At 41.4% G+C, this 12,152-nt stretch overlaps 1 protein-coding gene across 1 annotated transcript in view; it reads left to right on the top strand.

The window, feature by feature from the left end:
- znf106a (zinc finger protein 106a) overlaps window positions 1-12,152 on the top strand; it is a 41,600-nt gene continuing 29,448 nt past the window's right edge. The window contains 3 exon segments of the mRNA XM_034220609.1: window positions 1-105; window positions 8,513-8,596; window positions 10,178-10,239. Coding sequence (XP_034076500.1) covers window positions 8,543-8,596; window positions 10,178-10,239 — 116 coding nt within the window. The 5' untranslated portion in view covers window positions 1-105; window positions 8,513-8,542.

Genomic DNA, 12,152 nt, shown 5'->3' on the forward strand with positions numbered 1-12,152 from the left:
AGGCTCCTGAACGCCCCTCGGGAGGAGCAGGCGGATGTTGTTGTTTTAGCTTCGCGCTGGAGGAGAAACATGCAGTAGCTTCAGACACATCTGGATGTTTTAAAGGTAGAAAACAGTCATATATCATATATATTTAATGTATAAAAGACACTATGACTTAGCTGAACTTCCTCACGCTTTTATAATTTAGTAAATCATTGATTACCTAAAGAAACGTTGGTGTACGTTTGGATAGCATGTTGTTGCTAGCATGCTAACATAGTAGCTAACTGTAGCTCTTACTTTACAGTTACATTTAATTATGTTAGAAGTCGTACTTTTGTATGTGTGCTTATCATTTTAGTTTGCTTCTAGATCCATTCATAATGACCTGTTATTATTTATGCGAAATTATTGAGCAGCTAGCCACAGCTAGGCTAACAACAAACAAATGATTCAATCATCTGCTAGTTCACCAATATAGTGAAAAGATAGTGTTTTTTTATTTGACTAAACTGTAAAGAATTGTAGAGTTGTTTTTGCAGCTTATTAACTTTGCATGCTTTATACCATCAGTTATAATTGGTATTGTAACTCCAGCTGCTCAATTGTAATGTGACTTGTTGATAAACTCATGTACCAAGTTAGCCAAAAAGCTAATTTAACACCTAACCTCTTCTGTTAAAGTGCTTTGTGCAGATGGTTTATTTTTTGGCTTTGAGGTAGATTTTAGGGAGATTTATCAACTCGATTAATCTTCTAAGACAAGGTGTCCTCTTCATTGTATGCACTATGTTTGCAGAGGAAAGCCCTGTTGTGGGTTTCCTAAAATACTTCCATATCAAACATCCTCCTCTATCCCCTGTGTGTTTGCCTCCATAACTACCTCAGTCCCTAATATCAGATTATTTTGATGTCTCTCCCTGCCCTGTGTATATATAACTATAATATGAAGTTTTAGAGTGGACTCTGGATCATTAGGAAAGGACATATTGCCTACACTAACTGTGCATGCTTTAGGTTGAACTGCTTTGTGTAGACAGGGTTGACTGTGTACTGCTGAGATATCCTCAAGCTACAAGACCTGTGAACTATTTAACTTCAGAGGCAGTTTCTCATTTCCCGTACATGGACTATGTTTGCAGAGGAAAGCCCTGTGGTGGTTTTCTGAAATACTCCCACATCGAACGCCTTCCCCTGTCCCCTGTGTGTTTGCCTACAGTTAAAGGTAGGGTGGGTAAGAATGGAGAAACCAGCTCGAGTGCGCTAGAATTTGAAAGTACAAAAGTCTCTGAGTGGTTTTTGTCGGAATGCCTGCAAGCAGAGAATTGCAGTAGTCAATGTGGGAGGTGATGGACCAGTTTTTCTGCGTCCGGTTTGGTGAGGGAGTGTGGTATTTTGGAGATGTTCCTCAGGTGGTAGTATGAGGCTTGGCAGGCCGTCTTACAGTTATACCGTAACTACCTCAGTCCCTAATATCAGATGATTTGATGTCTCTCCCTTTCCCTGTCTGCAGCTCTGTAGATATTCAGCGTCCAGAGGGAACATGACCCATGCATCATGCAGCTTATATTATTAATAGCTGCCCTCTGGTGCTCTTGCAGGGATAGGGAAATGGTGATGGGGTATTGTGGGACGTGATAATGTAATGAACCGAATATAGGCCTAAATTAAGAAGATGATAGGATCTCCAGACACTCCTCTTGGTCCTAATAAAGCCAAGTCAAAGTCAATTATTGTTGTTAAAGAAGGAGAGTTGTGCAGATGGAAAGAAGGAAGCCTCGTCAGGTTTTTTCTTTTCCGAAGCGTTATGATTTGGCCCAGTTGGCTTTCTTAAAGTCAAAGAGACACAAAACTCTGGCTTGATCTTGATAATCTTCTTTATATTCAAGAATCCTTACTTCTGTGGGTATTTACCGAATGAAGGCGAAGCAAAATGTCAATCTTCCTTTTCTGTACAAACACATTTGACCTTAAAAAAATCTATACAACCAAACGTTCCTTTTTTTTGTGTTTACCATCTGCATTTATGATGATGCAGTATTAGAGATGCATGTGATCCAAACCGTATTCATACTAGGGATGGGAATTTGAAAGAAAATGTATATTCGAATATTCGACCCCCAAAAAAACGGTTAACCGAAGTGTACATATCCTATATTTAAAAAAAAAACTTTTTAATTTTGAAAAATACATAATTCAAATAATTATAGAAACCAAGTCGAATGTGTCAAATGTATTGAACTGGTGATCACAGTTTGAACAGCTGACAGCTATAGGCCTACAGCTTTCATGCTTAAAACATAACTTGGTTTTTAAATGAAAGAGGGATCAAACACGAACAACATAACGGGTTAGGGTAACGTAACCCGTGACAACAGAGATCAACAACCTGTAACAGGGGCTATGCACAGAATGCAGCTATTCAATACTCATTCTTGTTTAAGAATATGAGCATGTCCTACTCAGGGGAGAGGCGATTCACAATCAGGCCAGCTGTAGAGGAGACCCTCTCAGCTGGAATGTGGGCATAAGATGAGGTTTGAGTCTGCGTGATCTGCGAGTAGGGAGGGGCAGCAGCCGTATCATTAGCTGGAACTAGATCTGATGGATTCGGACATAAACGCGAGTGAAGTATAACCGGACGCTAGAGAGAGAGAGATCAGCACCTGCAGCTCTGTTCCTGTGAGGGACCGGTGAGCGGAGCAAAACACACCTTTAGACCTGACACACTTAGCTATGGCACTGTCGTATACATTGAATTATTCCATTTGATCATATGTAATCAACTTAAGCACCCCTCCAAACAAATAAATATACATATTCATAACTCATATTCGAACACCTGAATAATTTCAATATTCGATTAATCGTTCCCATCCCTAGTTCATACAAACAAAATAATGACAAATGCATTCATTGGAATAATAATTATACTTATGATATAATAATATACTAAGTTATATTTTTTAATATCTTATTTTTTCAGTCCAAAACAATATATATTTATCTTTTTCAGTCAGTCATGTAATCGATTAGTCCGCTAGTCATTGCTGCTCTACCGGGAAGTTTCCTCTTGGTTTGTTGTTATGGTTTTGTCTTTGGTTTATTGTAATTTACACATTTCAAATGCTGTTACAAATACACTTTTACAACCACAAATCATTTAAACCCGTGACATTTGAACGCAGAACAATCAGAATCAGAATTCCTTTATTCGTCCCACAATGGTGGAAATGTACGTTGTTACATCAGAGAATAGATATAGAGACGAAGAAAATAGAACACCATTATATAAAAAGGCATGCACCTAGAATTTAAATTCAATTGGTCCCTACATCCATCCATCCATAACGATCATCTGTTTTCAACTTATATAATCAATATTCCAATTACTTGTATATAGACTATTCTTTAGGGATGCTCGGCAGAAATACTCTCTCTCTGCCGATCGATCGGTGCATGGCGTAAAATGATGACGTAAAATACATATGCGGCAAAACAAGCTCGCCAAGATGGCTTCACCGGTCTGGCAGTATTTTAAGGTGTCCGAAAATGACAATAAAATAGCGGTATGCAGCGTGTGTGAAGCAGAAATCCTGCAGCTCCGCCCGCTGTGACGGACCGGAGAGCGGAGCCACACACACTAAGAGTTAGACCTGACACACTTAGCTATTTGATCTACCTCTGGAACGAGGTTTTTATTTATTTAATTTTATTTAACCTTTATTCAACCAGATAAAAAAGCATTGAGATAAAATCTAATTTTCAATGCTGACCTGGCCAAGAAGGCAGCAACGTTACACATAACACAAACATATAAAATACAGAGAACATAACTAAGAAAACAAAAGACGAAAAGCAGTCACTACGTTGAGCACATTAGGACAGTAAGAAAGGAACTGCTTATCACTGCAAGAGCAGCTGGTGGTAAGGACCTCAGACAACTTCAATTTAAAACATGCTATTGAGACAAGTGCCGTCAGTTTGAGGCGTGATTGAAGGTCATTCCAAGACATAATAAAAAAGACTCCTTTCTCCAGCCTCAGTCCGCACAGCAGGAACCTGGACCCGTATCAGGCTCTGGGTCTGAGGTTGTGAGAGTCACAAACTGGAGCAAATCTGGCACATACAGTATGTAGAGTGGAAGCTTTCCTCAAATGGCTTTACACAATATTAAAAACCAATGCTGCATCCTACGCATAGTAAGTGAGGACCATCCAGTTAGGCTGTACAGTGTGCAATGATGAGTCCTATCGGGTGCATTTGATATATAACGCAGTGCAGCATGGGAGAGTGGGTCAAGTCGGGCCGAAACAGTGGGACAGGCAAATCTATAAATGGTAAACTAGTTATAAATATATTCATTCTTCACTGTCGGGTCACTCATTACTGGATCAGTGAGCTGCATGAGATACTGACAGGCTGTCATTTCTCCCGTGTTATTCTCCAAAGTTAATGTAAACTTGAATAATGTACTTCATCTGAATGTAATAATGATGTTGGTTGTTGTTTGTGGAAGCTCCAGTGAATGAGCATTAACTGAGTTTTAAAGGACACATGTCAAGCTTTTCCGGTTAGTACCCGTCCCCTTGTGTTATGAAGGTTTTTCTGCATGTAAGCGGTCTGCAGAGTCAAAACCCTCAAAGTGCACCCTGTAGCGAGTAAAACTCTAACACAGAAAATACCTCCCCAAAACGCCTCGTTGAAGATACGTCATTGTCCATTTGATTCTTCCGGGTACGCATGATGTCATCCGTACCCGGAACGAAATGGGAGCCGTTACGTTAAACCCCCGCTGATTGGTCCAAATTGACCAATCCACGGACTTCCTCACACACTCAGTGCAGGCTGCTCTGCTGATTTCTCCTCCCTGGCTGCAGGCTGATAACAGACAGTTGGGATCGCGGCGAAATTCTCTCCGCAGACCCATTCTCTCTGCAGACCCATTCTCTCTACAGACCCGTTCTCTCTGCAGACCCATTCTCTCTGCAGACCCGTTCTCTCTGCAGACCCATTCTCTCTGCAGACCCGTTCTCTCTGCAGACCCATTCTCTCTACAGACCCGTTCTCTCTACAGACCCATTCTCCTCCTTGCAGACCCTATCTCTCTGCAGACCCATTCTCTCTGCAGACCCGTTCTCTCTGCAGACCCATTCTCTCCGCAGACCCATTCTCTCTACAGACCCATTCTCTCTGCAGACCCATTCTCTCTGCAGACCCATTCTCTCTGCTGACCCATTCTCTCTGCAGACCCGTTCTCTCTGCAGACCCATTCTCTCCGCAGACCATTCTCTCTACAGACCCATTCTCTCTGCAGACCCATTCTCTCTGCAGACCCATTCTCTCTGCAGACCCGTTCTCTCTGCAGACCCATTCTCTCTGCAGACCCGTTCTCTCTGCAGACCCATTCTCTCCGCAGACCCATTCTCTCTGCAGACCCGTTCTCTCTGCAGACCCATTCTCTCCGCAGACCCATTCTCTCTACAGACCCATTCTCTCCGCAGACCCATTCTCTCTACAGACCCATTCTCTCTACAGACCCGTTCTCTCTACAGACCCATTCTCTCTGCAGACCCGTTCTCTCTGCAGACCCATTCTCTCTGCAGACCCGTTCTCTCTGCAGACCCATTCTCTCCGCAGACCCATTCTCTCTACAGACCCATTCTCTCTGCAGACCCATTCTCTCTGCAGACCCATTCTCTCTGCAGACCCATTCTCTCCGCAGACCCGTTCTCTCTGCAGACCCATTCTCTCCGCAGACCCGTTCTCTCTGCAGACCCGTTCTCTCTGCAGACCCATTCTCTCTGCAGACCCGTTCTCTCCGCAGACCCATTCTCTCCGCAGACCCGTTCTCTCTGCAGACCCATTCTCTCCGCAGACCCGTTCTCTCTGCAGACCCGTTCTCTCTGCAGACCCGTTCTCTCTGCAGACCCGTTCTCTCCGCAGACCCGTTCTCTCTGCAGACCCGTTCTCTCTGCAGACCCATTCTCTCTGCAGACCCGTTCTCTCTGCAGACCCGTTCTCTCTGCAGACCCGTTCTCTCTGCAGACCCGTTCTCTCTGCAGACCCGTTCTCTCTGCAGACCCGTTCTCTCTGCAGACCCGTTCTCTCTGCAGACCCGTTCTCTCTGCAGACCCGTTCTCTCTGCAGACCCGTTCTCTCTGCAGACCCGTTCTCTCTGCAGACCCGTTCTCTCTGCAGACCCGTTCTCTCTGCAGACCCGTTCTCTCTGCAGACCCGTTCTCTCTGCAGACCCATTCTCTCTGCAGACCCATTCTCTCTGCAGACCCATTCTCACTGCAGACCCATTCTCTCTGCAGACCCATTCTCTCTGCAGACCCGTTCTCTCTGCAGACCCGTTCTCTCTGCAGACCCGTTCTCACAGCGTTTATCAACCTTTTTCTTTCTCAATATCAAGCCACACTTATTGTTTTTACTTCGGCTGTGACTTTGTGTGTGCTCAGGATGAGTTTGGCTGTGTTTCGCTGTGTATCGCTAAACAATGAAACCACACTTCCACGGAGCTCAGCGCGATTCACAACGTCCGGACTGGTCCCGACCAATCGGAGCACACTGGGCTCACAGGGAGGGGGGGGCAAGAGCTGCAACGAGCCGTTTAGTGGAGAGAGTGAATACTGCTGAATACACATACTTTACAGAGATGCTGTTTGCGAAACCAATGTGAGTTTGGAAAATTGCACAGTATAAATCTATTCTAGTCGACCTCAACAATGGAATTATGATCAGTGGAAATGGCCATGACATGGGACCTTTAAACATCACTTTAAATGGAAGATCCCCATAGGCCCCGTCCACTCGATCGGTATCGGCCGATACTGATTCCGGCGATCTGCCCCAAAATTGGCGATCGGAGCATCACTACTATTCTTGCACTATCTATTTATATTCTTGATTTTGATTAGATTTATTTTGAATGTGTAAAACAATAATTATTATACAATACAAAAATAAGCAGTTTCAAATTGATATTCAAAAATATGCCTCTACTTTATTACACATCCAAAAAGAGGTGGGAAGAAGTTTACACTTATTTAATCCCACCCTTTCTCCCCAAAACTAAATTATTAACAAACAAAACAAAAACATAAAACAACAAATAGATAAACAGATAAATAAACAAACAAACCGAGGTAAATGATATTCAAGGAAAGATAAAATAACAAACCAAATAAATAAACTGCAAACATCCAGTTATGATTAAACGGCGCCAAATCATGTCCTTTTTAAAAAACAAAAACAGTTTTAAGTTAAAGGGGACCTATCATGCAAAATGCACTTGTGATGTCTTTTCTACATCAACATGTGTCCCGGTGTGTCAGGGAACTCACGCAGCGTCAGAAAATAAAACCCTCTCTCTTTTCCTCCGTACCCAAATCTCTAAAAACGGGGAACAACGGAGCTGATCCAGATTTACGTCCGATATGACGTAATATCTGAAAAGTGGACCCACGGCCCAATCAGAAACGTTGCTATCAGAAACAATGCCCGACTGTTTTGGACGTAATATGGTCGGTGTTTACATTAGCATCGCTAACACTCAGAGCTAACCTGTACTGGAGAGCATGTGTGTGAAGAAGCAGGAAGTAAAAAGGAACTCACCTTGTGGTATAACCGGCAAGAGAGAAAGCCTTTGAGCTCCAAACTGTTTCAGAGAGAATCCTTGATAATCCATGATATGGTGTTTCATCACGGCAGCATTTAGTTTAGACCGTAGCTGCCGGGTCCCGCATGAGCTCAGACCCCTCCTTTTTTAAAGCTTTATCCCCAAATCAGCACTTTAGAAACAGGAAGTGAAATAGAGGGATATGAGGCATGGCTAGAATGATCTGTTTGGTATTTTGAGCAAAACACTTCATAGACATGTTTTTTATATAATATATTTTATTTCTATATATATCTGAGACCTATGCTATTGCCTAAAAATAGCATGATAGGTGACCTTTAATGTTCTATTTTATTTGTATTTACTTGCACTATTTGATCAGTTGTATTGTGTTGCTCTGTTGGAAGAGCCTGTGACCTAAGAATGTCATTGATATATCTACACTGTAGCACACATGCCAATAAAAGCCTTGAGTCTTGAGAAACATGACCAGAAGCACCTTGAGAGGGCAGTGTTGGTGCAGAAAGCCTCCGGGCTGCCGTTAGTGTCCCAGTTTGAGAACGTCCAACATGTCCAGACTTAGCCCCCGCCGCCGCCTCAGCAGGCTGTTATTAGACCCCAGGGTTCAGGTCGAACTCTGCTGACATTCGGGCGGTGGTACCGAGGCATGTTGTTGAATATTTAGGAGTGGTTGTTTAGAGAAAATGATCTTTGAGCTCCCTCCATGTTGTTGGTGTGACGAGAACTCACAGAATTATTTTGAATGGTGACAAGATCCAACTACGGTTGAACCACATTCACCCGACTACATTTAAAATATATTTATAATTCAGGTTAATTTACAGAACTGTGTTGCTTTGTCCTTTTGTAAGCTGTGATTTATTTAATGTAATTCTCTCTCGACAGTAATGGACTGATTTTCTACTCGTGTTCAAGATGGCGAGAGACAGGAAGTGCATCCTGTGCGAAACGGTCCACGTCTCCAAGCAGGTAACACTTTATATACAATATTAATGTGTAAATAATACTGTATGATTTTAATTCAGACATTCACGAGCTGACAAAATGTATTTAAAAGGTTTAACAGATAATCTGCAATATTGATTTCAGTTTGTTCGGATTTAAGCAAATGTTCTTTTAAGAAGGTTAATACTTATGTAAATATAATAACTTGCTTTATATCTTGTTATTGTTAATTCAACATGTATATTTTCTACTTTCTTGTTTATTTCTTGTCTTTTAATTTTTATGCTGCTGCAACACAAACATGTCCCAAATTGGGATGAATAAAGTTCTCTCTTATCTTATCTTAATTACTCAATGTTTGAAACACCTTTTGCTCTTGTCAAATGCTGTCCAACGAACATATTTTTATCTTAAAAAAAAAATTAAGTCAGGGTTCTTACGATCATTAAAAACCTGGAAAAGTCATGGAAATTCAAAATGCTAATTCCAGGCCCTGGAAAAGTTATGGAAAACAATATATTTTCCAAAGTGTTGGAAAAGTCATGGAAATGTAACTAAAGTTGCATCAAATATAATTTATTGATTGATTGATATACTTTATTAATCCCCGTTAATCTGCATTTGACCCATCCTAGTGTTAGGAGCAGTGTGCTGCCATTTTGAACGGCGCCCGGGGAGCCGTGTAGGGAACGGTGCCTTGCTCAGAGACACCTCGGTAGCACTTGGTCTTGCCGGGACTTGAACTGGTGACCTTCCAGTTGCAAAGCCAAGTCCCTATCGACTTCGCCACCACCAATAGTAATACTATAATGATAATAAATACTGTATCGTAAAGTAATGAAACGTAAAATGGCGTTTAACTGACGAGGTGTTTTGCTGGAGAGAGATTTGAGTTGCTTTCAGCGTGTGGAAGCTAGTAAGCCTACTATTTGATTTGTTTTAGATAGGCACAACATGTTTCATATGCAGACCTTATTTTCCTGTTCCATGTTAAAATAAACCATTTTCAGTGGTACTGCTGAGAGAGAGTCATGTTTCTGGTCATGGAAAATTAGGTAAAGGTCCTGGAGAAGTCATTGGAGATCATTGGTGAAAAAGTGTATGAACCCTGTTTTAAGTATTTTAAGTGTTTTTTTTACTTAAAGAGAAGGAGAGCTTTCCAATTAAATAAACATCTTGTCTTTCAATATATACAATATTGATGTGTAAATAATACTTTATGATTTTAATTCAGGCTGCACACGAGCTGACAAAATGCATATAAAAGGTTTAACAGATAATCTTTATTATTCAATTTTTTATAAATTCCTTTTGCATTTGTCAATTGCTATCCAACGAAAATCTATTTATGTCCATTTTTTCTCCAAAAAGTAAGTATTTCAAGTGTTTGTTTAGCTTAAAAATAAGAATATTTTCCCCTTAAAACAAACATCTTGTCCATCAATTTGTCTGAGAAGTCAGAAATCACTAAATGACATGTTTATTCCTCCTATTGGGCACCTGTAATGTGTAATGCACCACCTTGCTAATCAAGCAAACCGGCAGGACATGTACAAGTGTATGGATACCTTAAATAAATAGTTAATTCTGTATGTGTGTCTGCAGGAGATGGATGAGCACATGAGGAGCATGCTGCACCACCGAGAGCTGGAGAAGCTCAAAGGAAGGTGAGTTGTTTCTGCAAAATATGCACATATTATGTATCGTGACCCACATTTCATTTCTATAGAAATTACAATGTGGCCTTTCTTTTTCCTCTTAGTTAAAACATTACTTTAAACTTAACTCAGAGGGTTTGACTTAGTATCAAGAGTTTCGTCTAAATGTATTTGTGTCACGAGGCACGAGTTCGTTTGAGTTATCGAGCCGCTGGATTTATGGGCAGCTGTCTCGCTTGTGGCAAATATATTTAGACACAATCTCTCCGGAACAACGGGCATGACCGAGAGGAGGCAACTGGCTATCTCGTGACGGCCGTGCAGATTAGTGAAGTATGCGGCCTGTCGCTGAGAGGGAGGGACGTGTGCAGCAAACACTGAATGATGGCCGAGTCGTTGCTACGTTACTGCGATTTCATATAAACATTGACATGTAGAGATGGCGCCTTTTTGGGGGTCATTTGCGGCTGGTTAATTTTGCACCGTGCCGTCTAGCTCCATTGTATTCAAGGAGAAGATAAGAGGCCATTTGGGGGGTTTTTACATCCTGTTCTGGATTTAGGGTCAAATCCTTCCATCTTCCATCTTGTTAAATTCAAGTAAAAAATGAAGTGTAAAATCCAATATTTGCCACTTTATAGAGGCGTTAACCGGTTAAATGCAGATTTCCTTTTGCTTTTACATGCTTGTTTTTGTACGAGATGCATTACCAATTGATCTACTGAGTGTTAACTCATTTAATCGAGTAATGGTTTAGTCTAAAATATGCCTAAAGAAAGTCAAGCCCAGTCTGTCAGAGTCGAATTTGAAGTCTTCAAATGTCTTGATTTGTCAGTCCTTAACCCAAAAGACATTCACTTTATTAGTCGTTAAAATAGAGAAAATCAGGATATTAATATACAAAAATACATTTACTGACATTTCTGCATGAAAAAGTACTTTAATTATTAATTTGTATTGAGTTAAGTTTATACATAATGGAGAAACAAAACAGAAAAATCACATTGTACTTGTGGCTTTTCTTGGCTTTTAACAATGATAGAAAACACAAGTACAAGATTATAAATAAAAGACAATGAAATAAATAAAATAAACATCAAACTGAAATTCAACAGTAATGGTTACAATTCAAGGAATATACTTTTACTAGAGAGCACGATGATGTTTGCCCAGGAAAGGGACGTAGCTACAGCTCTATGTAAGGTCGACAAATTGCAATTCCATCATCACTAAATCTGGCTGCATTACTCCTATCGCCGTAGCTGAGAAATAACCAGTCAAATAAATATCAGTAACACTATCTGAGCGATGAAGAGGGTGCCAACTGCACCAGAGGTCAGAGAAATGGCATCTTGCCATGACACAGATTTGAAAAAGAAAACGGAGCCTCTCGCAGAATCACAGGATGACATACTCGGGAGAGGTTTTTCAGAAGAGAGCAGCTGCAGGAGGCTCGGGTTGCAGAGGCTGTGGGATTGGTCCGGCTGGGGGTTAATAACACATGCTGCCCTGAGAGGGAGAGGGGGGGTGGATCCTGAGATCAGATACAGACACTTGGTCCTGCAGAGCCTCAGAGCGCAGCGACACCATCATGAAGCAGCAGTAGGCTGAGGTGCTGAGCCGCCCTTCCTCTCCTGCCGCGCTCCCGCCACCTATGGCCCTCAAAAGAACCCAAGATCAGGATGATACAGATTTTTATTGTGAACAAAATTACTAAGTTAGCGACCTCCTGATCTGTGACAAATATAAGAATTCGGTTTTCATTAAGGATTGTTGAGTATTCTCCTCTCCTGGTTTTATATTAAGACTTTTTAATTTTTTTGAAGTAACAAAACGTAGAGTCGGAAGCAACGATTTGCACGCTCTGCAGGAACTAAAACAAGATAACAAAAATGCCTGAAGGAAGGATTGATCGTCCGCTC

The sequence above is a fragment of the Gymnodraco acuticeps genome, unplaced genomic scaffold, assembly GCF_902827175.1.
Source record: "Gymnodraco acuticeps unplaced genomic scaffold, fGymAcu1.1, whole genome shotgun sequence".
NCBI classification, from domain to species: domain Eukaryota; kingdom Metazoa; phylum Chordata; class Actinopteri; order Perciformes; family Bathydraconidae; genus Gymnodraco; species Gymnodraco acuticeps.